This window comes from Amblyomma maculatum, chromosome 4 (genome assembly GCF_055883805.1).
Source record: "Amblyomma maculatum isolate TAMU_Amacu chromosome 4, ASM5588380v1, whole genome shotgun sequence".
NCBI classification, from domain to species: Eukaryota; Metazoa; Arthropoda; class Arachnida; order Ixodida; family Ixodidae; genus Amblyomma; species Amblyomma maculatum.
Window position 1 is genome coordinate 39,582,200 of NC_139347.1, and position 10,532 is coordinate 39,592,731.

Genomic DNA, 10,532 nt, shown 5'->3' on the forward strand with positions numbered 1-10,532 from the left:
CCGAGTGGGTCAAGAGACCATACTCCTGGGGGTGAGCGTCTGTGATTAGTCCTTCTTTGTCCGGTAACCTCGATGACGTCATCCCTGTCTCGACCAGTCAAAGAATGTCGTCTTTGATAGTGGCATAGGTCTTAAACGACAGTAACTCAATAATATATCGCTTTAAAAATGCCGGAAATGGGCGTAAAACGCGCCAAAAAGATAGTTTTTAACCCGCTCGTGACGAACGTTCCTTACGACGGTACTCCAACTGCAGAATCGCCGGTGGAGCACCTGGGTGGTGGGCCGGCCTTCCATGGCCTGCACTGCCTGTGGCTGGTGTGCGGCTTCTTCGCCATGAACTTCTTCACTGCCAGCATGCGCGCAGACCTGCTTGTCAAGATTGAGGCGCCGCGCATCCGCACCACGGCCGACGTGCTGCAAAACCCGAACACTCGAATCCTGCTCTTCGGCGGAGCTGGATTCACCGAGCTCTTCATGGTCACTAACCGCCATTCCGACAGTATCACATGCACAGTTCGCGTCACACGTTGCCGCTTAATTAGCAGGGACAAAGGTAGAACGTCTTGAATGCAAAACCAAGTTCGGCAATTAGAGTCCAGGGGCTATGTTTCGCAAAGAATGACTTCCTCGTTCGTTCTTATGATGTCCTAAGTGACATCAAGATTAATGCAGTCGGTAAGGCATGCATATTGACGCGTTCATTATCAAAGCCGGGATTCCACGTGGAAAAGAGTTAAAGCAACGAAAATTAGAAAGAATCCTAACGTAAAGCAACTCGAGTTGTACAATATAGACATTTCTTTGTGTTATTTTTCTGGTATTGTTATTGTGTGTTTTTTTTTTCATTTGTTATTCTAGTTTATCATTATATTTTTTCAGCCTTCTGTGATTGGCCCAACAATGCCACGTCCGGAAATTCCTCCTCGTCAGCGGCTGAAAGCCAACGATGTCGAGAGCATAGCGTTAAGCCAAAATATGTAAAAGAAACGGTATTAAAAACGGGATAGCATTGAAAAAAGATCGCTATATTATGCCGTCTCAAGGGCTATAACTTCGAGGATTTTTTTTTATTCCTATAGCACAGGTTAGGATTCAGAATTAAGCTCTCTTACTGCACAGAAAACTGGTCTTTCCGTGGGTCGTTTAATGATCTATTTCAGCTTTGACATCAAAAGCTTCTCCCGCCAGTGAAAAATGGCAAGACATCAATCAAAAGATTAGTCGCCACAAAATAGGGCCCCTGAGTACTTATAACAAGCTTAATGATTGCGGCTACCTATAAGCGGAAGTCTTTTATTTCTTATACGCGGAGCGATGAGCTGCACGTTTATGAATAGCAGGTACTGCACGTATCATGTCCGTGCTTCAGGCTGCAGAGGTGCATCTAATTCAAAATCACTATAATTGTTTCTTTTTTCAAGCATAGATGAAAAAAAAAAACCCCCACAAGGTGGCTCAAAACAGGACAAAAAGAGATAGCAAAACTTTTCTCTGGAAAAGCGTCGGTCGGACTTATAAAAATGGGTAGAAGTTTTCACTCTCGCTCCGGTATAATGTAGGAAAAAAAAAAGCATGAACACTATGCAGTGTGCACACCTCAAGCAAGCTGTCGAAATTAAGCGCTATCTCCGAACCCGACAGTTCCAAGTTTCAACCCCGTCCAATGGTGTGGAATTGGTTTACTTGTAGTGGTCCTGCTTCCTTATTTTAGGTGTACATTTCAATCACGGGGCCATTTTGCTTCGTATGATCGGCACGTGCAATATAGATCAGCTTAAAATGCGCAGTTAATTAGAGCATGTTGCTGTACGAGGTGCTTTATCGTAGTTAAAACAAAACTCAAACGGGATAATAACAGATGGACAATATATTGTCACGATGGGCCTTTTTTTTTTGTATGAAAATTGTGTGCTTATTTTCATACTTAAAAACAACTTAGGACGGAGACGAAGCGCCTGTAATTGCACCTGTCCATCTGTTTTCGTCCGGTCTCTCTATTGCTCTAGGTTGTCTTTGAGTATGGAAAGGAACATTCAATTCTCATACCAGTAAAAATTGTGCCGCTTTAAGTGCTATTATTTTTGCATTAATTTGAAGATATGTGATGACACTGATGGGTATGCGTTATGGGTTTTCGGTTCCTCACGGCGCAGTACATGGGCCACGAGTCGTACCTGGCCGTGTACGACCAGGTGCAGCGCACCGGAGGCGAGCTCCACCCGACCCAGATCTACACGGAGAGCAACTTTCGCGACGTACTCACCCGGAAGGCCGTCATGCTGCAGGAGGTGAGAAAGGAGGCGAAGAAATGAAATATTGCAACTCAACAGGGGTCGTTGTCTTTCTTCTTTCAAATGGGCTTATCTTGAAAGTTGCAGAAAAGAAACACAGCAGGAATACTTGCTATGGATGCTGCCGCAAACTAGAAATGCAAAAGTATGCTAAAATATGCCCTGGCCACTGTTCCGAAACGTTTTAACCAAAGTTTTTTACGTGGTTTGTAACTGAATATTTTCTCGACAAACTTACAAGCGGACGAGATCAGGCACTTATGTATGTACTCCTCATGACGCTGAGCGACGTGAATAACATAATGCTTTAAACATAAAAAAAATATGGGGGACACTTAAGCTCCGCCTTTAAGGATACGAAGTGATAGCATAGGATACCAACCCACATGTAAAGACCCGCTTTAACCAAGCCGTATGAACCTGCCTGCTTGGCCTATAGGGGTAACGCTAATAGAAGAGTCCTGGCAGGCTGAAAGGAGAGGCCCGAGTTAGCAACTCCTGCCATACGTAACGTCAAGCAATCCTAAGCCCAGTTAGTGCTCGGCTATGTCAGCTGCCAGCTAACGCCTGCCAGCGCCACACCCGTGCCGCTCACAGCTCCAAAACCAGCGGACGGCCGCCGAGCCGGATTTTAGGTGAACGGGGCCTGTAACGATATCGCGTTAATATTACAGGGATTAAGTAATCCTGACAACAATGAGGTTTGGTGATGGTCGGAACAAATCGATCCGCCCTGATGCGCATCATCAGCCTTTGAAGTTTTAATGACGTGGGACGGCACTGCGCTCATGTCGGTGAACGATGGACGCCTCTACCGGTTTTACTATCTGTGCAGGAGAAAGGCACGCTTGAGGACCAGGTTCGGCGCAACTGCCCGGCCTACATGGGCCAAGGTTTCTTTTACTTCAGCGAGGAATCGCTGGGAACACTGGTGTTCGCCTGGGTGGCTCGCAAAGACTTCGACCCCTTAATCCACCGGGAGATGAACAACAGGTAAGCGAGGAATATCATCGCCCAGAAGAAAACTGCCTAAGAGACCGGAAGGAACGGACCATAGAATGGGAATTGAACAATGCATCTAACCATTGTCCGATGTGGCTCGCTGCAGAAGCGCAACGACCCTAAAATCTGCATTTTAGACTTTGAGTTGCCCACAAACAGTGGTGGTAACATTCCCAACAAGCGCGACATACTGGGCGCTTACAAGGGCCGGACAATGTTGGAACTAGTCATAGTCAGCTTGTTGGGCTAGAATAAACGTTGTATGGTCAGCTGCAGCGATAGGCCATCCGCAAATGGCACTTTAATTTCACTGCGCTTATGTTTTTATTATTCACCCTTCCATTTCTGTTATTCCTGTCCATTTCTAGTAATAGGCTTTTGAGATAGGCTCAACAGAAGGAGCCAGCGTACTACTCGTGCTGTCGCCCTACCGAGGGTGTTCAACGACCGAACTGATTCGCTTGTACCGAGTCTATGAACAGATGCACAATTGTCAAAATGGGCTCGCCTTCCCCGCTCTTACGACTGACTCGACCCGTTAAAGCCAGGCTATTAAAAGCTATGCTGTGGAGGAAGAAAAAAAAAGGGGCAGAACTTCCCGATTTCCTATACTCACAAAGCCCATGAAGAACACACTTCCACATTTGAATACAGGCAGAACAGTGTTCCAGACGCACGTATTCAGAACGCTGTTCTCAAGAAAACTTTCTAAATTTAACTTGACGTTACTCTACGTATTAGATGGATTTCTGCATTTGAAGCGCTGTCGAATTCCTTATGTCGAATGTACAATAACGGACGGACAGACAGGCAGACAGACAGACATGCATGCATGCATTCATGCATACGTCCGTCCGTCCGTCCGTCCGTCCGTACATACATACATACATACATACATACATACATACATACATACATACATACATACATACATACATACATACATACATACATACATACATACATACATACATACATACATACATACATACATACATACATACATACATACATACATACATACATACATACATACATACATACATACATACATACATACATACATACATACATACATACATACATACATACATACATACATACATACATACGGACACACAAACAGACGGACGGACAGATTAATTTTGTAGTTCAGTTCAGTTCAGGCGTTCAGTCGTGTCCGACTCTTCGTGACCCTATGGACCATGTCACGCCACGCTTTCCGGTCTCTCACTATCTTCCTAACATCACATAACTTCATCTGCAGTGCCTCGAGGATGCCATCTAACCATCGCGTTCGCTGCCTACCCCTTCTCCGGCAACCCTCAACCTTTCCCAACATCAAATATTTCTCCAGCGACTTCTCTTCTCATCAGATGACCAAAGTAGCTGAGCTTTAACTTTAAAATTTGACCCTCCAATGAGCAGTCAAGGCTTATGGTCGACAATATCGACTGATTTGATCTTCTGGCAGCCCAAGGAACTCTCAAGAGTCTTCGCCAGCACCACAATTCAAACGCGTCAATTCTTCGGCGGTCAGCCTTTTTCACAGTCCAACTCTCGCATCCATACATCACAACTGGAAAGACCATAGCACGAGTTATACGGATCTTGGTTGGCAGACTAATGTCTCTGCTCTTTACTAGGCGGTCAAGACTAACCATTGCTCTCTTTCCCAGAAGCAGGCGTCTCCTAATTTCATGGCTGCAGTCTCCTTCCGAGGTAATCTTCGAGCCCAAGAAGAGAAAATCTGTCGCAGCTTCCACTTCTTGTCCCTTGATGCTCCAGGACTTGATAGGGCAAGACGCCATGATCTTTGTCTTTTTAATGTTCAGTTTAAGCCCAAACTTGTCATTCTCTTCCTGTACGCACATCAGAAGTCTCTTGAGTTCCACTTCACTTTCTGCCATTAAAGTGGTATCATCTGCATATCTAAGGTTGTTGATACGTTTTCCAGCAATCTTCACTCCAGCTGAAGACTCGTCCAGACCGGCCTTCCTCATGATGCACTCTGCATATAGGTTAAATAGACAAGGCGACAGTATGCAGCCTTGCCTCACTCCTTTCTCAATCGGAAACCAATCAGTAATACCATACCCAGTTCTGACTGTGGCCTCTTGCCCTTCATACAGGTTCCTGAGGAGACAGATGAGGTGAATTGGAACTCCCATCTCTTGGAGAGCTTGCCACAATCTGCTATGATCTACGCAGTCAAACGCTTTCGCATAATCAATAAAGCAGAGGTAGATGGGTTTCTGGAACTCTCTTGCTTTTTCCATGATCCAGCGAAGGTTGGCAATTTGGTCTTTAGTTCCTCTGCCCTTGCGAAACCCAGCTTGCACGTCCGGAAGCTCCCGATCCACATACTGCTGCAGCCTACCTTGGAGGATTTTCAACATCACCTTGCTAGCATGTGAAATAAGCGCGATCGTGCGGTAGTTGGAACAATCTTTGGCACTGCCTTTCTTTGGAATGGGGATGTAAACTGACCTCCTCCAATCCTGTGGCCACTGCAGGGTTGTCCAAATCTTCTGACATAATGTATGCAGAATGTTAACAGCGTCATGGTTGAGGTTTTGAAGTAACTCGGCTGGAATGCCATCAATTCCGCTAGCTTTGTTCTTAGCAAGGCTGGCTAAGGCCCATTCAACTTCACTCTTCAGGATTCCCGGCTCGAGATCAGTGATCACAACCGTCTTATGTTGGGTTTGCACATTCGGATCCTTCTTGTACAGTTCTTCTGTGTATTCCTGCCACCTCTTCTTTATCTCTGAGGCTTCAGTGAGGTCCTTGCCTCGTTGGTCCTTTATCACGCCTAGCTTAGCACAGAAGCTTCCTTTGATATCTTTTATTGTCTTATACAGAGCTCTTGTTTTCCTTAATTGGCTGTTGTCCTCAACTGCTTGACACTGTATGTTCTGGAAGGCATTCTTATCTCTCCTTGCTATTTTCTGAAAATCCGCATTGAGAACCTTGTATCTTTCTCTTTCCCCCATAACTTTTGCCATCCTCCTTTCCTCGGCTATTTGCAAAGCCTCTTCAGATAACCAGTTTGCTTTCTTGCATTTCTTTTGCTTTGGAACTACCTTAGTAGCAACTTCTTGTATTATATCACGAACATCAGTCCACATCTCTTCGGGCTCTTTGTCTTCTAGATCTAATTCTTGAAATCGATTCCTCACCTCCACAGCATATTCTAATGGAATTTGATCCAGATCATACCTGAAAGGCCTTCTAGTTTTCTGCGTTTTCCTCAATCGAAGCTTAATTTTGGCAACAAGAAGCTGATGATCGGTGCCACAATCGGCCCCAGGCCTTGTTTTTACTGCTTGTATAGCGCTTCTCCATCTCTGCCGGCAAATAACATAATCGATCTGATTCCTGTACAGACCGTCCGGTGAAGTCCATGTGTACAAGCGCCTCTTGTGCTGTTGAAAATGAGTATTCGCTATGGTCAGGTTGTTTTCTTGACAAAACTCTACTAGCCTCTGCCCAGCTTCATTTGGCTCACCAAGACCGAACTTGCCTGTAATTCCGGATATTTCTTCACTCCCTACCTTAGCATTCCAGTCTCCTATGAGAAAAACGACGTCTGATGATGGGGTGCGATCTAAAAGGCATTGTAGGTCCGCATAAAATCTCTCAACGTCAGCTTCTTCAGCAGTAGTGGTCGGTGCATAGACTTGGATAACTTATGTTCAAAGGGTGACCTTGGATCCGAAGTGACATCATTCGGTCGTTTTTGGGGTTGTACCCTAGCACTGCTTTGCCCATTCTTCTGTTTACTATGAGAGCGACCCCATTCCTTATCTTGGATTCGTGCCCACAATAAAAGACATAATGGTCGCCGGAGTTAAATTCTCCCATTCCGGTCCACTTGAGCTCGCTGATACCCAAGATATCAATGTTCAATCTGTCCATTTCTCGCTTGACGATATCCAGTTTACCTTGCGTCATAGATCTTACATTCCATGTTGCTATGTGGTATATCTCCTTGCAACATCGAACTTTCCGGTCGCTTCCCGACACATCCACAACTGAGCGTCCTTTTGGCTTTAGCCCAGCCGCTTCATTCGTCCTGGAGCTACTAGGAATCGCCCTTTGTTCATCCCCAGTAACATGTGGGACGCCTTCCAACCTGGGGGGCGCATCTTCCGGCGCCATATCATTAATGGTATTGTGACATGGCCATAGGGTTTTCTTGGCAGGAAATACTGGAGTGGGTTGCCATTACCTTCTCCAGTGAATCACATTTTGTCAGAACTCTCTGCCGTGACCTGTCTATCTTGGGTGGCCCTACACAGCAGAGCTCACGACTTCATCGAGTTTCGCAAGCCCCTCCGCCACGACAAGGCAGTGATCCATGAAGGGGATCACTGTAGAGAGGGAGGTAAATGTCGCATACCTGTTAAATCCTACCATGTCTTAGAATTAAACGCCCATTTTGTTCCCATTTTTTAAATGACTCTCTCACCTCTTGGTTCTTACTGCTTTTTACTAAATGAATGCCTTGCTGTTCTAAGCCCAGTGCTTCTGTGGTTCCCGGAGCAGTATCGTGCACTGTGTGATGGAGGCTTCATACCGAATAAGGATATGCTCTATTGTTTCTGGTTTGCATGCAACAACGTGAATTGACGTGTACAACGTCAAATTTTTATAGCAAGCCTTCTCCCTCAAGAATCGCCAGTAACACAAGCTGCGCCGCGCCGACTTATGGCTCCGCCCGCTGCAATGTCCCACTTTTTCGACTGAACTGGGAATTGTGTTACGAAGCATCAGAAAACTCCAACATAACAACTACATCCCCATGTGGTGCTTAAAGCTTTCAGCAGCAGCGGTTTATTCGACTTTCTTGGTTCTTGCATCCATAAGTGAATAGTGGGTGGTACAGCGCGAAGACACGAAGCACACAAGAAGAGAATCACAACAGACGTGCTGCGTGTCTTAGCGCTTTACCACTCACTATGCAAATGTACCAACTCGCCCAAATGTCCATCCTAAATCATAAGTGAGCTAAGCACTTACTATATTCGGACGTACCCAGTCACCGTGCGAGGAAAGAAATTTCTGTGCAACGTCGAAAGACGTTGATTATTTAAGGGAATATAGACTTATAGGCCTTTCGGTAAAGCAGGATTAAGAACGACTCTCGACAGGAGAAAAAAGAGCGCAAAGCGCATGCGGGGTGTTCTCATTCTCTGGTCTTGCACTCTTTATGTTTTTTGTATTGAAGCACTAGTAATGCCCAGGGTCAAGCTGTGCAGAGGTTGTGAAGATCCACTATATACAAAAAAAAAAAAAATGTCGCGATAGAACGAGGCTATGTCGATTTGTCAAATAAAATATAGATACTGTTTTGCTCCCTTAGCTCATGTCAGATGTAGTATAATCGAATAGGGTAGCGTCTTACGTTGCATCTACGTAAGATGGCACAAAATTACGAACCGACTGCGCAAGACCGAAGAGAGAACGAAAAATCCTGTGTTTTTAGAGAATACCATAAGAGGTTCAGACTTATACTACTACGAAAACTAATGTGAGGGCAGAATCTGATTCTTGGAACAGTCTCAAATTCAACGACCTCCCCCCCCCCCCCCCCCCCTTTTTTTTTTTTGGCGCAGCGGGCATTGCACGAGGAACAGTTAGTATTAACATCTTCTTAAGCACAGTCATGCATTCACAGCAACTACTCAAAAGAAAATTGCTACACAGATTTTCGTAGTCACATGATATTAATACTCATCGTCATCACTTGGTTAACAACTGTAATCAACTGTAACTGTGATAACATTTATTCTCGCATGGGAACGCTAAACAGATTGGCAAGCCTTACATGCGACCCATGAAGCTAATGAGTGACGCAGAAAGCCAAGCTGGTTCGATTAATTTCCTTAACGTCTTTAAGTGCCCCGAATGAAAAGCGTGCCGCGACCCGTGTCTCAGGCACGTGCGATTGAGGCCATGGCGGGGTAGCTTAGCTAGCCCTGAACACGGCCGGACTGAATGCAGCGGCGCGCACTTTGTAGAAAAGCGCTTTGTAGACAGTGCCCTGAAGCACTCTCCGAAGTCCGATGGTCTTCGCTGTCCTGACCAGGGTTCGCTGGCTGGTGGACACTGGCCTGGTGGACTTCTTCATGCGGGACGTGTCCCCGGGCCCAAACGAGTGCTGGCTGCGGCGGGGTGACAAGGGCGGCATCGATGGCCGCATGCTGCACTTCGAAGATCTCGAGTCCGTCTTCGTCCTCTACACTCTGCTGCTCCAATTCGCGCTCGCCGCCTTTCTGCTCGAGTGCCTGGGAGCCGCCATCACCAGGTGCTGCAGCTGAGCATTGGGCGCCTGTCTATACCGGACTAGACCTGTAGAGGAAACTCTTCTAAAGAGTTCTCCCCTACTTCCGTGCGAGCATGCCTTGCAGTAGACACTTCGTCCCCTTCTTTCCCCCTTCCCTACTCTTTTCTGTATGCGGCTTCTACCAAGGACCAATGTACCATTTATTTTTACTGTAATAAACAATTGTCGCAGCTTTCGAAACGTGGCCTATTGTGAGAGTGTTGCAGAGTTCCGATATTCTCCTCTCCTCCCCATCCATTTTGAAAAGTATGTGGCTGCCATCGTTCAATATTCCCAGCACAGCAATCGTATTACTGGTGCCTTGTGTACCTGCCTTCTTATCGTCGGTATTAGAGTGATAAAATAAATATATTTGTACTTGGAACAGCCAGCATCGGACATATCGGGACTGAGCACTCAGAATAAGTGGGAAAAATAATTTTACTCACTCGTTTAATTAGCACATTAAGCATGAATACATGTTCCGAGAAAGCTTTAGGCTTTGGAGGAGTTTTGGATAGCTTTCGTTCGATAGAAGTTCTGTGCGGGTGTAGATGCTGGCTTTTCTGGCAACATTGGTCTCAGCTGCTCCTGTACTAGCCTATGATCTGGGTGTGCGATGTGCGATAATGCAGTGTGCGAACCTCGCGTACGGAGGATCACGCTGCGTGACAGCTGAGAACAGTGAATAAGTTTTGTGGACTGCTGTCTGTGGCCTTTTAGTGGTAATAGCCTCTTCTGTTATTTAATTCTGTTCATAGGGACTGACCTGGCCGAGACAAAACTGTTCCATGAGATTCTGTTCAAGAGCAACATTGGCCATGGCAGCCATATTCCTTACGGCGGCGCGTGAAAACGAAATGAAGTAATACGTTTTCCACTCACTCCAGTTGTATCTACCGGTA

The 10,532-nt window shown here is 45.9% G+C and overlaps 1 protein-coding gene across 1 annotated transcript; it reads left to right on the forward strand.

Moving 5' to 3' along the window:
* Window positions 1-296: 296 nt before the first annotated feature.
* On the forward strand, window positions 297-9,646 carry LOC146190783 (uncharacterized). Its single transcript, XM_084599840.1, has 4 exons — window positions 297-480; window positions 2,157-2,291; window positions 3,130-3,287; window positions 9,391-9,646. Exons 1-4 carry the CDS (start codon window positions 337-339, stop codon window positions 9,620-9,622), a joined length of 669 nt encoding a protein of 222 aa, XP_084455966.1. The 5' UTR covers window positions 297-336; the 3' UTR covers window positions 9,623-9,646.
* Window positions 9,647-10,532: the final 886 nt, after the last annotated feature.

Excerpts from the sequence above, each read along its gene's own strand:
- LOC146190783 (XM_084599840.1), top strand. The coding sequence starts at position 337 with ATGAACTTCTTCACTGCCAGCATGCGCGCAGACCTGCTTGTCAAGATT. Across the intron at positions 481-2,156 it reads GATTCACCGAGCTCTTCATG|TACATGGGCCACGAGTCGTA; the intron begins GTCACTAACCGC and ends CTCACGGCGCAG. Across the intron at positions 2,292-3,129 it reads AGGCCGTCATGCTGCAGGAG|GAGAAAGGCACGCTTGAGGA; the intron begins GTGAGAAAGGAG and ends CTATCTGTGCAG.